General features: G+C 35.9%; 2 protein-coding genes across 3 annotated transcripts; one reads left to right on the forward strand and one right to left on the reverse strand.

The window, feature by feature from the left end:
• Positions 1–694: 694 nt before the first annotated feature.
• LOC105793024 (probable protein phosphatase 2C 59) lies at positions 695–5,797 on the forward strand. Its single transcript, XM_012621957.2, has 9 exons — positions 695–1,106; positions 1,360–1,621; positions 3,353–3,480; positions 4,090–4,188; positions 4,288–4,446; positions 4,662–4,748; positions 4,844–4,935; positions 5,155–5,229; positions 5,337–5,797. The coding sequence occupies exons 2-9, from the start codon at positions 1,542–1,544 to the stop codon at positions 5,493–5,495; spliced, it is 879 nt and encodes a 292-aa protein (XP_012477411.1). The 5' UTR covers positions 695–1,106; positions 1,360–1,541; the 3' UTR covers positions 5,496–5,797.
• A 2,596-nt stretch (positions 5,798–8,393) lies between these two features.
• On the reverse strand, positions 8,394–18,235 carry LOC105793021 (DDB1- and CUL4-associated factor homolog 1). Of its 2 annotated transcripts, none has more exons than XM_012621950.2 (15): positions 18,087–18,235; positions 17,646–17,975; positions 16,614–16,698; positions 16,281–16,397; positions 16,014–16,192; positions 15,020–15,890; positions 14,814–14,911; positions 14,279–14,702; positions 13,562–14,164; positions 13,277–13,459; positions 12,511–13,065; positions 12,205–12,315; positions 11,423–11,541; positions 9,686–11,285; positions 8,394–9,266 (listed from the first exon to the last, which is right to left on the reverse strand). In XM_012621950.2, exons 2-15 carry the CDS (start codon positions 17,966–17,968, stop codon positions 8,565–8,567), a joined length of 5,970 nt encoding a protein of 1,989 aa, XP_012477404.1. In that variant the 5' UTR covers positions 17,969–17,975; positions 18,087–18,235; the 3' UTR covers positions 8,394–8,564. The 2 variants fall into 2 exon arrangements, with proteins under 2 accessions (XP_012477404.1, XP_012477403.1); XM_012621949.2 differs by having other exon boundaries at positions 18,058–18,210.
• Positions 18,236–19,018: the final 783 nt, after the last annotated feature.

Raw genomic sequence — 19,018 nt, forward strand, 5'->3', positions numbered from 1 at the left:
TGGATGGGTTGGTGGAGCGGCTTTGGCGAACTTAAGGATGAATTTTGTATCATATAACCGAATTGGAAAGTTAAAAAGTATACAAAACAATCTAAAGTTTGCGAACATGAATATGATATATGATTTTTATCTTAAGCTTAAGCTTAACAAACAGATATCTGCCCTGATTGTATTTATGTTTGTCATCTGTAGATTAATTATATTAAATACCATGGTCCATATCAATTCCATTTTGCAACTGAGAAGCAATGTTTCGTAGCTTGGGCTGTGTTCTGTTTCTACATTTCCCATGTAATTAATCTTGATTACAAACACGTATAATTTATTTGATAAGAATAATAGATTAATAAATGTTAGCTAGTTTGTGTCTCCATCTCATCTAATTTCAATTCATTTATACGCCCGGGACACAACAACAACAACTCAATCAATCATAAAACCGCATAATATACGTCTTTTGTTTTGTTTTTCATTTTCGTGATGTAAATTAAGTTGACATTTTTCTGGAAATGGAAAAACGACACCTTGTTTTGCATGTGTTCCACGTGTATGGTTCAAATACCAAATAATATTTGACTTGGTCCATTTTGTAATTAGCTTGCCTCTCGGCTTCCTCACCGGCGACGCCTGTGAACCAAACACCTCCTTCCACCCACCTTTTCAAAATATCAGTTTGTTTCTTTGATTCCACTCCCTTGTATTAACCATTTTGTTTGAAATTTAGTAAAATTGTTTGTTTGAAATTAATTAATAATATTTTTATTTAAATATATACTAGCTTTTAAGGTAATAATAATACTAATCTTCTTCTTCTTAAAAACAGTGGATAAGGTAAGAAAGTCTAATTTTGTTTTGTTTGTTTTTAAATTTGAGGTGGTTTTCTTTCAGTTATTAAACCCTAAACAGAACCGAACATGAAACAGAAAGAATCAGCAGCAGCCTCTGGTTTTAGTTTTATCATACTTATCTCTCTCTCTAAAACAGTCTCTTCTCTTCGTCTTTTTCTCCCCTCTTAAAGGGCCTTTCATGCGCTGTGCTTTGCTTTTTCTGTTTCAATCTTCCTCACTCTTATTCTGCCTTTCCTTTCCTCTTCTTCATTGATTGAGGTAACCATTTTCTCCCCCTCATCCACCATCTTCATCTATGTTATTTATTCCTCGTAATCATTTCACTTTGACCAACTAGTAAAATAATTTATTGCATGTGCTATGTTCGCTTTCAAAACTATTTCTTTTTATTATTATTATTAATTATCTAATCATGTCTGTTCAGGCTTTACTTAACATGATATGCATGATGTTGAGATCTTTAAGATCTGTGCGTTTTTAATTGGATCTGGAAATTTTGTTTTCTTTGCAGGTTAAGATTGATCATTCCCTGAATTTTGAGACTGTCGGTTTCATCAGCGTGCAAAATTACCGCTTTTCTTGTTTTCCGACTATCATCAGCTGAAATTTCATTTTTCAAATACGGTTGTTTTTGTTATTTCTATATTGACACTAGGGATAAGAGGTGGACAATTTGAAAGCTCTAGCAATAATATGGGCTATCTGAATTCTGTTTTGCAATCTTCAAGTCAGGTTCATGCTGAAGATGGACCAGTTTGTGGGGGAGGCCTTAGGTTACTCCCTTTTCTCTCTTTTTATCCTTCTTTGCTTAGATCTAGAATGTCTTTTCAATTCGAACTTTCCTTTTTGCTTTGCAAGTTACTGTATATTCATTTTTCCATATGGTCCAACATCATGTGTTTTGGTTTGCACGTCTTGCCTAACTTTTATGCATTTATTCTGAATTTTCTGTTAGTTATTTTGCATGAATTTGAAAATTTTGGTAATTATATGCTAGCTTCCCAATGAAAATTGAAACTTCTCCGTTAAGCTCTGGAATTGATGACATATATGTTTAATTCCCTTTTAGTCAAAGATCTCTGCTTACTAGTATAGTATATCTCAATTAGATAGGGCGTATGACTGGGGTTATTCTCACCAAGCAAAACTAAACAAAAGCAAAATAGAGGAACTGTTGAAAAATGAATTGTGCAATTACTGCATGCTTAACGTCCATAAAATTGGGAAGATTAGGACTTAATATTCTTAAATTTGGAGCATCTTGATGTCTTAAATTGTCGTGGATCTTTATCTTCAAATTATTTGTCACTGCATAATGTGGGAGAAACCTGAGGTGTGATCTTTAAGTTGTCATTTTTTGATGCATGCGATGTGATGAGTTCTCAATTGTCATCACTAGGAATAAATCATTCTTTATGAGTAAGGAGTAATGGCATTTTCTCGTGTGTTAGGTATTACACTTCGTAGGGCATATAATTCTTTTTCTTTTCTGTTTTGCATTGGATCTTAATTTCTTGATACCGACAAGTCACTTATTCTGAATTTTTTTGTTACTTATTTTTTAACTTTGAAAATACTTATTTTGTATGAATTTTGAAAATATCAATTAATAATATACTAGATCTCAGTGAAAATTAAACCCGTTAAGATTTGGACATCATGATATATCTATTTAATTGCCTTTTAGACAAAGATCCCTGCTTATTTGGATGGTTGCTTTAAGATAAACCTTGGAACACATCTCGATTAGATGGGGTGTGTGGCTGGCAAATCATTATTACCGAGCAGTAGTATACAAAAGGGAAATATAGGTAAGGTAGACAAATGAATTTTTCCATTAATACATGCTTGACCTCCAAAAATTTGGAAGACATAACTTCTGAAATTTGGAGCATCTTGATGTGTTAAATTCTTGTGGATCTATATCTTTAAATGATTTGTCACTGCATAATGTGGGAGAAACCTGGGACGTAATCTTTAATTTGTCGTTCTTGATGCATGTGATGTGGTGCGTTCCCAATCATCACCATGGGGAATAAAGCATTCTTTAGGAGTAAGGAGTAAAGGCATTTTAACCTGTTTCCAGTATTACACTTACTAGGACAACTATTATTTTGTTTTCTGTTTTGTATAGGATCTGACTTTCTTGATCCCAAGAAGGCAAATTTTGGACATTTCTGGCTTTGCACTAAACTAGTTGCATCTCATGATTGGAAGTTTACTGCTTGGTTTACCACTTGTTTTAAGCCATCGACTCATAGAGATAAGAAGTTTAGATTTTGTTAGATCTTCATTTGGAAATGAACAAAGCTATAGAAATGCATGAAGGAATGTGAAGTGATGGTCGCACTTGAACTATCAGCTTAAAAGTCACTTAAATTATGTTTCGCTTAAACTCAATGATAATGATGACTCTTAAGTTTTCTAGTTTACATTTTTTCTTAAATGATGGAATGATATGAAGGTTGTCTAATATCCAAGTGCCTCATGTTCTCCTGCAACAGTCAGAATGGGAAGTTCAGCTATGGCTATGCAAGCTCTCCAGGGAAAAGGTCTTCAATGGAAGATTTTTATGAGACAAGGATTGATGGGGTTGATGGAGAGTTAGTTGGTCTTTTTGGAGTCTTCGATGGTATGTTTCACACTTATTCTGTCTCTGACAAATGCATGAACATGTGCGAACTTAGTAGCTAAAGTATTATGTATACTTCAATCAACCGCATACAGTAAATAGTTTTTGTAACATCTATGGTGGTTATTATTTTGTGTTAAGGAGTGTATGATTAACCATGTTTCCATCTGCTGTAGCCTTTTTTGACTTCAAATCTGTTTTCTATTTAAAATTAAGTGTTTTGTACCTTGATATAGCTCTAATCCCTCTGCTGAAGTAAATAAGGTTGCCAGACAAGTAAGAGTAGAATAAATACCTACTTATGATGATACACTGTAGTTTGAACTTAGAGAATGACTCTGAAACGATTCCATGTGGATTCTGGCATTTGTTATCTGTTCTACTATGCTAGCAGTATCCAAATCCATTTCTTAAGGCCTACTGTCTCAGGACTGGGTATTACTATGGTAAACCATAAGTTCTATGTTGCAGTTTATACCGATATATTCTGCTAGAAAGATTTTCTTTTACCATTAAAAACTCATTTCTTTTCGAGAAATGTAAAAACAATTCATTGCTGGCTAGTTATGCTTAGTTATAACCTGATCTTTACAAGCATTGTTCTTTTAGGTCATGGAGGTGCCCGGGCTGCTGAATATGTGAAGCAAAACCTTTTTAGTAATTTGATCAGGCATCCAAAGTTCATTTCTGACACCAAATCTGCAATAGGTTATTGGCATTATAACTGTATCATATAGCTGTCTTCTTTTCTAGCGAGTTGTTTATTCACCAATCTAACTTCACTTTTAATTGTTTCATTCTACCCAGCTGATGCATATAGTCATACAGACTCTGAATTTTTAAAATCAGAAAATAACCAGAATAGGGATGCTGGATCTACTGCTTCTACGGCTATACTCGTTGGTGATCGATTGCTAGTTGCAAATGTTGGGGATTCCCGTGCTGTTATCTGCAGAGGAGGCAATGGTAAGATCCTTTTTTTTTGGGTTTCCATTCCTATAATTTCAAGTCATTCATGACAGCAAATATGAAATTGCCACTATGTGTTCTTATGTACCTGCTTCTTGACCCATCTTGCTGTAGGTGTGAATTTGTCAGTCCTTTTGAAAATCTTTTAAATGATTATTTTATTACTAAAATGATAGTTGTAGATGACTTGTATATGATATCTCCTCTTACAGCTATTGCTGTGTCCCGCGATCATAAGCCAGATCAAACTGATGAGCGTCAACGGATTGAGGATGCAGGAGGATTTGTCATGTGGGCTGGTGCGAGTTTACATCTAAAAATATCTCCTTCCCCTCTTTCCCTTCTATCCTCTTAAATTTCTTCCTTTTTATTATGTCTGAAATTGTCTTCTTAGGAACTTGGAGAGTAGGAGGCGTCCTTGCTGTTTCTCGTGCATTTGGTGACCGGCTTTTGAAGCAATATGTTGTTGCTGATCCAGAAATTCAGGTCTCTTTCTTGAAATATGCTGAGTTCCTAAGATGCCATTGCACAAATAGAACCCTATAATGCAGTAGCAGTGCTTGTTAGAGTTCTGCCTGATGTGTTTAAAACTCAATAGGATCCGTACTTTTGAAATGATTATATGAATATTACATTTTTATTGCTACTAGTATTTGTATTGATCTTTGAGCATTTTGTACTCTTATGTGTCTTTGGAGCTTGCAGGAGGAGAAGATTGACAGCTCTCTCGAGTTCCTTATTCTTGCAAGTGATGGACTGTGGGATGTTGTTTCAAATGAGGTATGAGACAAACAAATGTTTTCACGCAATCTTATTGGGATTGGGACAAATGAGCATAGTTAGCAAGCAACCATCCTCATAACTTGTGGTTGCTTTACCTTCCTCAGGAGGCTGTTGCAATGATAAAACCAATACAGGATCCTGAGCAGGCAGCTAAGCGGCTGATGCAAGAGGCGTGCCAGAGGGGTAGTGCAGATAATATAACTTGTGTTGTCGTGCGATTCATGGCCAATCAAGGGGGTACCTCGCGTAGTGTATCTGCATAAGCAGCATCCTTTCCTTTCCAAGCATTGTTTTAGGTTTGGAAATGTGGGGGTGAAAGAAATAAAACTTAAATACTAATATAGCTAGTCATAAGGATATGGAAAAAAGGAAGAACTGTATGAGGGCAGGTGTGCATTAACCATCTTTTCTTCAGCCTCTGGATTGAAATACAACGGTTGATGTGTAGATGTGAATTTGTAAAAGTGTCTCAAAGGCGCAAGTCCTTTTGTGTATGTTGTACATGTAGTAACAAGTGTATTTTTCTCTCTTTTTACACTTTAATCACATGATTTATTTTATTTCACATATCACATAATTTATCTTACTTATTTCACATATCAAATTTCTATATATTTCACTTATATTATTTTATCAACATATTTTTTCAAGTTTAACAATTTAGTCCTTGTCAGAAATTTCATATTTTCCATAATTTCACTTTTAAAATATTTTATGTATATTTCATCATCTCATAACACATTCATTAATCTTTAATCACAATTTTCTTATTAATATATTAAATTATTTTACACTTAAATTTTGTATACTTTTCAATTTAGTCCCTATTGTCATTTAATTTATTTTTCACCATATAAGCAGTTTAATCAAATAATTCATTATAAAATCTTATAACAAATTTTCATGCATATCACTTCTCTTGTTTCAATTATAAATTTCACTTAGTTTATAATTTAATCTTTAACATCATGAAAATTCATTATTTATTATAATTTCACTTTAACATCATTTTGTAATAAATTGATTACTTCATTTAAACTTTTATCATAAATCTCAAATGTATATTTGTTTTATTGAAAACAACTTTTATGAATATTTTCAAAAAGTCATCAAATAACAGAAAATATTTTACATAAATTTATCCAAACAACAGAAAATATTAATTTTTTTAAAAAAATAAGTCATTTTCTAGAAATCATTTTTCAGAACTATTTTCCAAAAAACAATCTAAGCCTAAGTCGTAAATTTTCTACAAAACGGTTCTAAGCTGAGCTTCCTCTTAGCTAACCTTTTGAACCAACCTTTATAACCGGCTAATCCGGTAAAAGGAAAATAAAATGGAATTTATTTTTATTTTTCTTCAATCTTTATGTGGGTACTTGAGTCTTTCTGCTGACCTAAATTTGGTTTTTTAGATTCATTTTTGTAACATTTATTAAAATAGAATGATTGGTAACTAGATTTGGTTTTGTCAAATTTAGGTTATTTTAGTAATATTATTGAAAGGTTGTCTCATATTTTTATATATTTACTTTTTAAAATATTTTAGACACTTCTCATCATTCAACTCTATTTATGAAAATTATATGCACAATGTATCAAAGATTTCCTTTTATTAAATTAGTAGACTAATGCATTAAAATAGAATAATGTATTTATTAGACTAATTAAAATTGTTAATATATTTAAATTTTGATTTTTCAAAAGTCATTTTAGAAAAATTTGGAAAAAGTATTTACAATTTTATAAAGGTTTAAATATGATAAGGTACTATACTTATTTAAAATTTAAAATTGAGTCCTTGTAATGATTTAGAGGCATTGAACAATTTTATTTTTATTTAAATTAATTTACAATATCACATGTGTTGGACATGAATTTATATGTTTATATTTTTAATTTTAATAAGATTTTTTATTTTATATAATTAATATAAGTAATCATTATTTAAAATATTTAAAATATATAATATTCAAAATAAAAATACTTAAATCATAATTTAAGTAACCTAGCAATATTAAAAGGTATATTTGTATGATGTTTAAAAGATGAAGTACCCCAAACTTCTACTTTTTATTCTACAATCTTTATTTTTTATCTTTACAAACTTAATGTAAATAAATAAATTATATTATCAATTTATGATAATAATGTTATCCTTGTTCAAAAGATAGGTTTCGCACAGAAGATTATTGAAATTGACAGCTTGGACGTCATTCGGCTAATACAAAAACCTATGTCTAATATCCCTAGTTGCTCGTTGATTCATAAACAATGGAAAATTAAGGTTCAACGCCTTAATGGGAAAGGTAATAGAGCTGCAAATGCATTGGCTAAGCAAGTTTTTGGTTGGAAGATAATTTTCTACAACCATTTAATCATGTCATATCTCTTGTTCAAAAATATTTGTTCCATATTTTTTGGAAGATAATAATGCCTCCTTGTGCAAATGGATTGATTTGCTTTATTTACCAAAAAAATAGAATATCTTTTTATGCCCTTAACGTCTATAGTTTTTGACAGTTTGATCCTTTATTTTAAAAATACATAAAAGATTATTTAAAATAAAAATATTTTTATATTTTCAATAAAAATTCTAAAAGTTAAAAATCATGTATTTTCTTTAAAAATCACTTAAATTCAAAAATAAAATAAAAGTTCCATATTTAAGAAAAATGGTATTTACCTTTTGCATGAAAATAAGATACTTCGAACTTCAGCTATATGCTCAATTGGTATTAAATTGGATTTTAATACGATTTTGAATTAAATTAAAATATTTGTTCAAATGTGAACTTCACCATATAAAACCACAGCTTTTCGCACTTCTTCTAACGGGCAACTGAACAAAAAATAATTAAAATATTTAATTTTAAAAAATTGACTAAATCGAAAAAATCAATAGGTAAATGACCAAAATAAAAAGATACAATTTACCCCAAGAAAAACACAAATAGAGGGACACTGCTACTAGCTTGACTGATACGCTATCGAGCTAGCCGAATACAGCCAACTGAACCCAAAGTCTCAAGCCCAAAACAAGATTCTGCATAATGACTACAAACCGTCGCCCACAATAGGCAAACGAACTGCACCTTCGTTCCATGTTATGCCCTACGGTGTATTCTATTCTCGTTCGCAACATCAAAAAACAAATACCGTAGACGAAATAAAGATCATATCACCTGTTGTAACGGGTAACCCAAAGTAACAAAATTGCCAAAAGAGAACAATAATAATAATAACCCTTGAGCAATAATAATTACAAACATTTTTGTTTTCCACTATCCTAGAAAGCATTATGACCAAGATTTTAGCCTATCAGGTCAAAATTAGAAACCAAAACCATTCCCCACAAAATCCTCTTCTTCACCACTGCTAAAAGATTCAACCAACTGGCTGTCATCATCATCATCCTCACCCTCAGTCACAATCTCCAATATCCCACCTCCACCATCAAAGTCTGCATCATCTGTGATAAAATCCCCATCATCATCATCATCATCAAGCCCACTCACACTATCATCGTCACTGCTCATTTCATCTGCATCACTCTCACCATCCCCATTGAGATCTGGCCCAAGTATTGGATCTACATCAGCATCGTCGTCGTCGTCGTCATCCTCGTCCTCATCACTTTCTGCATCATCAGGATCAGAATCATCATCAGTCGGCCTTCGGCGACCAATTTCATAAACCCTGGCTGATGAAAACATCTCTTCTTGGTCATCCATTGTAATCAACCCAACAAAGGAATCAGTTGGTTCAGTTGCAAAGTCAAGAACACATCGATCCACTGGAATAGTTGCAATATCAGAGTAGTTAATGGCATCTAATGTGCGGAAAGCAGCAAATAAAGGATGTTTCACGCGACGGGTATTAACTGCTGACATCACATCTTCAAGATTTCTCCTCAGGATAGCATAAATTACATCCCCACGTGCATTGAAGGTTATTGCTGTTTGATCTAAAGAAGGTACACTTCGAAGTAGTCTGAACTTCCGCAAATCCCAAACCTCAGAATTTATGATAACCTGTTTAAAGGTAAATTATTAACCAAAGATTAAAGCCAGTATCTTTAAGACGTCTTCAATTAAACAGGCCATGCACACTAAACTAAAATGACATTTTGCATTGCAAAACAATGGAAAAAACGCACTTATCTTTGAGTCCACTAAAGAAAGCCTACAATAATGAGAAAGGATTAGAACTATCCAAACCAACTTGTGAAGTTTCAGTGCAGAAGTTTCCATTTGCACTGTCCTCATTCAAAAAGACCACCCTAGGGAACCATCTAGATTAAAGACTTAAGACACCAGCTACAAAGAATTTGAATGATGTCTGATGAAAATGCTTTATATAATAAAGTGTATAAAGAGATGGCACCTGATAATACACACCACGTATAGAATACAAAAAGAAATGAACATGTGGTAGGATCAGAGGTCTTTACCTCATTCTCAGCAGGATGAAAACCACCACCACCATAATCTGTAAACTGATCAAAGCGATGAACCGGATCTGGAACCCGCCGGTCCCATAAAACACCATTCCAAAGCAGCATAGTATCAGATGGGCTAAAATGTATAAGAGAATATACATGACCTCGACCCGTAGAATTAGCTGATGCATCAGAAAGCTTCAATTCCAACTGATAGGTCTGGATATCATAAAGGAGAATCTCTCGCTGGGTAGAATCAGCAGATAGGGCAGCAAAACTGCTCCCAGAATTGCTGAACCTAGCAGCCTTGCAGCCTTCAAATGAATGCATAGCCCCACCTGAGAAAGAAGAGGCATCCCACAACCGCACATCCTGAGAGCTTGATGATAGAACCATTTGGGTCTCACCAGAAAAATATGACTGAACAAGAGTCACAGGAAGCTGGTGGCCTGTGCAGCTGTCCATTACATTATTGCTGTTAGAATCAAAAATTTTTAGCTCCCCAGCATGGCTGCCAACTGCAATATGGGAGGAGTCCCCCAGAAAACAGACACATGTCAACAAACTGCCAGCATCATCCCTGCAAGTTCTCCATGGCCTGAATCTACTGTAAACAAACTGACGATCTCTACGATTTCCATGGACTCCACCATAAACACTCCTGAACTCACGAGTACCAAGTCGGGAAGTGATGTTTGATGGCGCATCAAGGCTTCTCTTTGGCATAGGACAAACATGTGGATGCAAAAGAGAAAGTGGAGGAAGGGTTGTTATAGGAGCAGGGCACTGACGATGCTGATGCTTTAGATACTGAACAACTATAGTGTCTAGACTTAAACGTTCTGAGTTGCTGGGTTGGGGATCATTTAGAAGTCCAACTTGGGAAGGCGTCATCTGTCCCACATTAGAACTACCACATAGGTTGTCCTCTGACAAATCAATTAAGCTGCTTGGTGTTGCTCGAACATGCTGATCCCTTAAAATAGAAGTTGGCGTCAATGCAGCAGCATCAGCAAGCAGACAGTTTCTTCGAGTAGAATTGGGTGTCAGACAAACCGGAGACCTCGGTCCATGATCACCAGTGTTGAACCGCTTCCCTGATAATGTTGAACCAGTATCCTTTAACTCAGATAACTTTCTTTTCATAGGCAACACAAGAGGAGTCTTACAGTGCAATTCTGAATCAAGGTTACTTTTCATCATAGATTCAGTCTGAGTATCAGAAACACTTGATTTTGAACTGGCGAGTGTTTTTCTGACAGATGGAGGTTGGGAATCTTGAGAATAGAAGTGATTTTTTGGTTGTAATCCAAAAGTGGGAGAGAAAACAAGTGATTTCTTCTTTAAAGATGAAGTTGAATCACACTTCATATTAATATCCTCATCTCGGATAGCAATCTTGGATCTGCTGGAGAGAAATCCACCAGAGGTACGACCTGAGGGCCACTGGAGTTGTGTTGAAGGAGCATCTTGCACAGAGGCTTGGTGGGCAAGAGATGCAGGGGCAGCCAAGGATGGCAAAGGTGTCAATTGAGCTTCTTTCAGAAGTGAAGCAGCAGTTTCAGCAAGACCAGATGCCTGAAGATGTTCATGTATGAGAAGCAAAAGCTCCCTGCAGTTTGATGACCATAAGCATACAGCAGAACAATCGAACAGCATTTATAAGGATAAAAAAAAATAAAGTAATGGAATGGGAAGACCGTAAGAGTAAACTAGACGATCATCCATTAATATCACAGCAACAAATACCTGGAATGGTAAGTAATAGGAGTCGCAGCAGCAATAGCAGCTCTCTCTATGCGTCTCAATGTAGGTGTAGCAGCATCTGTAGCAGCCAACGTACTAGCACGCCCAGAATTTGTAACAATCTAAAACATCATATACAAATGCTGAGAATTAGTCTCTTATAATATTAAAGCAAAATCTGTTCACCAAAAATTGTTTTAATAATTGAGACTCTAGGCTTGAAGTTATGCATGTATGTCAGAGAGAATAAAAAATACATAATATAACCTTTTCAGTTCAGTGAAACTAATATCAAATTTAAAAAAAAAAAACATATATGCACACCAAGTATCAAAGAATCAGAAGATCCTACGACAGAAGGCAAGTTAATCTGAAATAAATTCTAATAGGTAGAATACAATGTTAAATTCTGCCACTTAAGGAACCGTGGCTCAATATTTTTGTCCCTAAGCCATATGATGATCGCCAGTTCTATGCAAATTACTTCTTCATTGGATATTTGAGGAGTCATCACAAGATGAATAATGATACATCAAAGACTAATGCATCAAGCATAAGTTAATGATAAAGAAGTTTTAATCTCCTATTGAAGTAAACCAGGTTGTAAACCAGCAACTCTGTACCACTACTGTTTACAGAAATCAGGCCAGAAGATGATAAGAACAGCTTTTAAAATATGCTATTCTAATCATCTAGGCAACGGGCATGACATTGCAGTAGAAGAAAATACCCTTTAACAAATTGCAAAATGCAACCAGTCTCAAGTAGCAGGTAAGGATACTTACAGCAATTAGCTCAATTGCCACCTGAGCAAGTTCAGATTGCCACCTGCCTTGGTCAGTTCCAGGTGTCAGGCCACCTGAATCTCGAATCAGTTCTGATAGCTTCTTGCCAACCTAGAACAATGATGAGTTGAAACCAGTAGCATTAACCAGTGTATCACCATACCAAATAGATCATAACATCTTTTTTCAAGGTAAGCAACTGGAAGGGAGTGAAGCAATGAACTTTTGAATGCAGAGAAATACAGCAAAAGATGAAAAAGTATACTGAAGCTAAATCAAATAGAATGTGGTAACAATCATCTTTACCTGAAGCTTGGTCAATATATGTGCAATTGTCTCATCTCTAGCTAAACCAAGCAAGACTCGGCATGCAAGGGCCCGAAGGCAATCCAAAGCAGCAGGAGGTGAATATATACGGGGTTGGAGGAGATGCAGTAGAACCTTTATGCCATTATTGGCACGGACAACCTCTCTTGCTTGACGATATCCTTGTTCTAATTGTGCAGCAAGGCCAGCACAACCTGCTCCGGCACCTAAAGATATTCTACGATCTCCAACCAAACCAGATGCAGCAGCAGAAACAGATGTTTGAGCAATACTGCTGGTGGATTGAGTGCCTGCTGCAGTGCCTCTATCTACCAAATTCAACTCTCCACTTCGTTCCCTCATCTCACTCTGATTAGGCAGGAAAACAGCTCGATCCAAAATATTACGTTCTGCATTTCTAGTTTCCACAGCAGGAGCATTTGTGGTTTGACCAGAAGCAAACTGCTGACCTTGAGCTAGTAATGATGGTTTATTGCTGATTGAAGGTGGAGGACAAACTAGGTTAATTAACACATTAAGAGCTGGCTGTATAATCTGCAAGTACACAATAAAATGGAGGTGAATGCTAGTAATTAAACCAGTAAAAACACAAATCAATATCTGCTTTCAGTGTCTGAAAATAGCAACTATACTTCCAAAGCCATAACACAATATCACAAAAAGGGCTTCATGTAAAAACTAGCATTATTTGCTAGACCAAGAATAACAATAAGAACAACATTACAATATCACAGCATATGCGCACCTCAGGGTCCACGAGACTACTAGCACTATTTGCTGCATCCAAAATAACTGCTATACCAGCACGATTATTGCTCAAAGTGGCATTTACAATCATCTTGCGGCTTATAGGCACCAAAGTAACAATGTGCAGAACACCTAATGCATACTGTAACAAGTCATGTAGGTAACGCTCAACAGGTGGAGCCTACAAAGATGACAAGAGGAATAAATATCCAATTGATGAGGCAGAAAATGACAAAACCAAAGGGCAAGAAGGGGCAGGCTGAGGTAGAAGTACACAGGATACCTGACACAATTCCAACATGGTAATATGTCCATTACATCCTAAGAACTTCTCGACAGCAGGCCACCGAGTCCTCACAAAAGCAGGACCCAGCTTCCGGTCCTTCTGCAACTGCAGAAACACAGCATCCATAGCCTCATTACTAATATCAAGTGGCTTGTATGCTGCTCTGGTGCTTGGAATACTCCGCACCCCACTCCGGTTACTTTTATTTGGGCGTATGGAATCCACAAGCAGAAGAAGATGAGCTCTGAAGTATTGCCGCAAAGCAACACATGCATGATAAGCTATCTGCTTTTCTGAGGAAGTCAGTACCTCTGACGGTGATCTCTCATTTCGAAATGATGTTGTTCCAGACAAGCCTAATGAGCCAGAATTTGCCCCAGATCTTACCGAGGCAGCATCATTTAAAAGGCCCAATAATTTCTGCAAGCCATCTTGAGCATCAAAAGCATCAAGCACCGCTCTGAAGACAAATGCAGCAGCAAAAAATAGTGCTGCATTTTTCCTAACTTGATCCTGCGGACATTCAAGAAGTTGGATAGCTAGCTCAACCACTTGGTGAACAACATCAGAAGGAAGTGCACAGACACGTTCCATTATTCCCTAGAGGAACATTAAGAAAAGAACATGTTAGTGGTCCCTTACATTGTAATGTATACTCAACTGATATCTAAATAAGATGTCATAAATTGCAAAATTCAAGTTTACATGTACTACCTGTAGGGAACCTATGGTAAATAAGCAAGAAGAAAGACCAAAACAATTTTGAGCCACTCTTGGAACAGCGAGCAGTTTTTGCATGCCACCCCGATCAACAAACAATGCAGCAAACTTCCGATGGGCTGCTAAAGCGCAAATTAGCTTCATCACATCAGGTAAGAGAGAAGTAGCCTTTGATGCTTCTTCAATCTTGGAACTTCGTTGCAACAGGGCTAGACAGACATCTACGCCCTTTTCATGCAATACAGGCCCGAGGACTTCAACATATTCACCTAAAGTCTCAAGGCACTGAATACAGTATCTTTCTTTCAACTGTGAAAGTACCTCAACATTGGGAATAAAATACTCCTCAACATCCTCGTTTCCTTCTGTTTCTGCAGCACTTTTATTTATTGGATCAGAACCTGTGCTAGTGGAGTCCCTGTGAACAAATGAGGAGCATTACCAATTGCACTAAACAATGAAAACCAAAATATAGCAACCAAATTGCAAGTATTATGATCTGCGAAGTCTGTCCATGAGAAACACCCACCTTGAGACTTCAATGGCATTAGCAGCATCAACAACTGTAGCTGCTGCTTTGGATGCAGCCAATAATGCAGCTTCTTCATTGTTAGTAGTTTTGAACTCCTGAGGATAAAAGTAATTGATGATAAATCTCTAAAGCAAAGCCAAAGAAATTGTTTTGAGGGGGGAAGGGAAAAATAAAAAGAGCAGAATCATGAGATCAGCTCGTACCTCTAAAGCAGCACACTTGACAACTTCAGCTGCAGCTTCACCAGCTGCTTTGATGGCTTCAACAGGTGCACTTGCTGCCATAGCTTCAGCTTCAGCAGCTCTAACCGCTTTTTTAACCAGATCAGAGAAATCTTTACTTCCAACTTTGCATCCTTGAAAGCATTCATCATTGTCCTCTCTTTCCACTACCACATTATCAGCATTAGTCTTTCCCACAAACTTCTTTGCCTCCAGCACCTTTCTTGCATCTAAATGCTTAGACAAATTTCTGTCTCTCATGCTATGTTGCAGTCCAGAACGACTTCCAGAGCCTGGTGAGGTTAGTGATTGTTCATTCTCCATGACCCCTTCAGAAGTCCTTCCCTTACCCTTTGACCTTGCAGAACCACGGTTTATCCTGCGCCTGGAGGATTCATCTCTCCCATTTTCATCAACTTCACCATATCTCAATTTTCCATCACGAATATCTCGAATATGCCATCTTTCCTCACTATCAGCATCCACATCATGCATGTAAACCCCCCCTCCCACCCCATCAGATAGTTGTCTGTCACCAACCCAACACTCCTCTCCACATGATTGCCGACTAGTGCTTCGTTCTTGATCCCGTTCAGGACAATGGTCATCTAATGGTTTCTCATCTATTAGTCTGGGATCATCTATATGAGTTGTCTCTAGAACCTGCCGCACCCTGCCTCGACCTTCATCTCTACTTCTGAAAGAAGCAGCACCAGATAGACTCTTGCTTTCAGATAAATGGAAGGCATCATTTTGACAAGCAGTACTCTCCCCAAGGACTCGTACACGAAGATAGCGCATAAGCTTAGCAGACAATCCAGAAGTCAAGACATCTTCCACCACTTGACCACCACTGCAACATTCAATAAAGCTAAGAATGACCCGAAGGAGAAAACAAGAATAATAGATGAATTACAACATCAGCCACATAAGAACAGGAAAAACGAGAAACAGAAACATCAAGATAGAAGCAGACCCTGCCAAACACACAGCAAGAAGTCCAGTGGAATAGGTTTTCAAAATTTCAGCATCCGAGGCTTCATTTCTTGGCAAGTCATGCTTGCAGTTGTGATCTTCAATAGAAAATCTAGGAGTCTCATTCATTACCCAAGCTTTGATGTTCTCCAAAACTGGTTCTTCAAAAACATGAGGATACTGTGACCCATTTACAGATTCATCAAGTCAGAAAATATCCTATAAATTGAGACAAGAGAAGTTAAATACATATGAAAAAAAATCTCACAATCCAAGTGACAGAACAACTTAGAAGAAGTCTAGCAGCCGCTGCCTGGACAGAGGTTGAATATCTACTCTCAGAAAGAAACTTCGATGATATCAAATCAAAAAATTCATCATTTTCCTGAGAGCAAAGGGAAATGCTCGAAGTAAGAACTTTTCTCAGAAACACAATAATGTTCTAAAAAATCAAACCATATCTAGTCTGCATAACATAAAATGAAATAAGATAAAAAAATAGAAAGCTGAATGAAATGACAAAAATAGAATTACTGTAATCATAAGAATAACAAACTTATGTAGCAGTGTAAACAAAAGGAAATGAAGAAGAGTTCATTACCCTGACTAAGTTCCCCAGTTGTCCAACATTATGAGAGGCACGACCATTGCTGGAAGAAGGACCATTCTCTTCAAGGCATCTAAAACTAAATACAAAGAGAATTCAAAACATTTGTACACCATGCAGGAATCAAGATGAATACCCAAATGAAAATAAATAATTACTAGAACTAGATAGTTTAAAAATAAAAGCAATAGATCATCCTTCATACCGGCTTAACCTAAAAAGGTACCTTGGATTAGCTCAGCAATAACATGAAACATTAAAAACATTAAAATAACAAGGAATTAAACATGAAACCTGAAACGCATGAAAATACAAAACAACATAAAACTAACCAAATTACTCCTAATTTAACCAAATTACCTATGGCCGCATGCAATAAAATGGTAAAATGAGTATAGGATAAATCTCTTCAGAGGAGTTACCAATAGGACATTACTGATCATCCATGCATTTACATGTCAACCTCCCCAACTTTTCTTTTTGAAAGTACAAAAGTTCCAATACAGTCAATGTATTACAAGAACAGAACTAAATAACTAACTCAACAACTATAACTAACAAACTAACCAGAGTAAAAGAACCCACACATGTACATAAGGTGGGACTCGAACATGGGACCTCAAAGTTCCAAGGACCTTGCTCAATTTGAGCCAAGGCCTCATTGTATGCAGTTTGTTATGGCTCATTTTTGGACCACGGTAAAATCTTCAGACTTGTTTAGTTTCTAAGGAAACGGTATTGGAATTTTTCAGGTTTTCGAACTCTAAACTATACGTTCAATAAGTCTTAGTAAGTAATTGTTATCATAACCAAGCATTGGACGTAATGATAGGGGTACGAAACATCAAGTATGGGGATTACGTACAAATAGAAGTATACTAGTATTAAATTTTCCATCAAAAAGAAGAGTATTAAATTAAACTGTACAAGCATTTACTTATCATGGCTGTTTAGTAGAAATAAACTGATAAGAAGAAAACCACTTAGTAAAGAAAAATACAGACTAAAGAGAGAGAGGACGCGTACAGAGACTCCTGAGTTTCGAGAAGGGAGGCGAGAGCATGGAGCACGGTAGGATTAGGGTTATCAGGAGAAGAAGTGATCTTTTCCATGAGAGCCTGCGCTTTTGCCATCAATTCCTCGTCTTCCTTCCTACCTTCTTCTTCTTCTTCCTCCTCCTCCTCTTCGTCGTCCTCCTCTTCTTCTGCTTCTTCTTCGTCGTGATGTTGCTGCTCTATTTCTGCAGGTTGCTGCTCTTCCGTTTGATTCTGGTCCTCATTTTGATTGGGATTGGGATGAGAATTAGGATTGCGATTGGGCGGTTGCCCTTGGTTCGACATATCATCCATGTCTGAGCTGCAAGAAAAGAAACAGTATATGCTACGCTACTAATGAAATACTATGATGAAAATCAAAGGTCAAAGCAAAGCAAAAATACTAAAGGTGATGATAGGTCCGACGGTGTACAGAGTAAAGAGAAGGGTTGTTTCCCTCGCACGAGTCGCAAACGGAATCTGGAAAAACTCGACTCTCTCTATTTTCCGCTTTTATAAGCAGCAAAGGAGGGAGATAGGGAAAAGGGCAAAGGGATCCGAAGCTTCCTGATTATACCCGACCCCCAACCCACTCCTGTTCTGGCCTGGATCCGGTTCTTTTCTATTTATTTTCAATATATTATTAAAAGGCTTAATGTAATATTTGTTATGATATTTTTTTTAAATTTGATACCTAATTTATTTTCATTTTAGTATTTAAACTTGACACTTCTTTTTGCTAATTTGTATCTAAATTTTTTTTTCTAATTTAGTACTTGAGCTTGACATTTTTGTAACACTCCTCACCCATTTCGTTAGTTGGTACAAACGAGAGATGCTATAAAAACATATGCAAGTCAAAATTCTTAAAATCATTGAAGAGCTGTAATTTAAAAATATATTTTTTTGTAAAATCATTAAATCAAGTTTTAACTGTTTGACTGGTTTTAGAAATAATTTAAAATCACTTAAAAATGATTCGAGTGGGTCGGGGTTTTCGTAATTCATTTTGGGCCTAGGAAAGCCAAAAAAGCTCAAAATAGTATAAGATTATTCAATAAGAAATTACATTAAATTTTAAATTTTAAATTATTTTTATAAAATCTTAGAATGTAGGTAGATTCAATTTTAGGACTTTAAAACCATGTTGAAAACATTTAAAAATTGGTTTTTGGGAGTTCGAAGATATACAAGACCAAAATAGACCTTAGAAGGTTAAAAGGGTTAAAAATAGTACAGGGACCTGGTTAGACACTATGGTATCAATATAAGTCTCCAATTGTATCGATACAATTGTAGATTTTTTTCAATTCTGACTTACTTGTTTCAATACTTTAAGGCCATAATATCGATACAACTATGTCA

The sequence above is a fragment of the Gossypium raimondii genome, chromosome 8 (assembly GCF_025698545.1).
Source record: "Gossypium raimondii isolate GPD5lz chromosome 8, ASM2569854v1, whole genome shotgun sequence".
NCBI classification, from domain to species: domain Eukaryota; kingdom Viridiplantae; phylum Streptophyta; class Magnoliopsida; order Malvales; family Malvaceae; genus Gossypium; species Gossypium raimondii.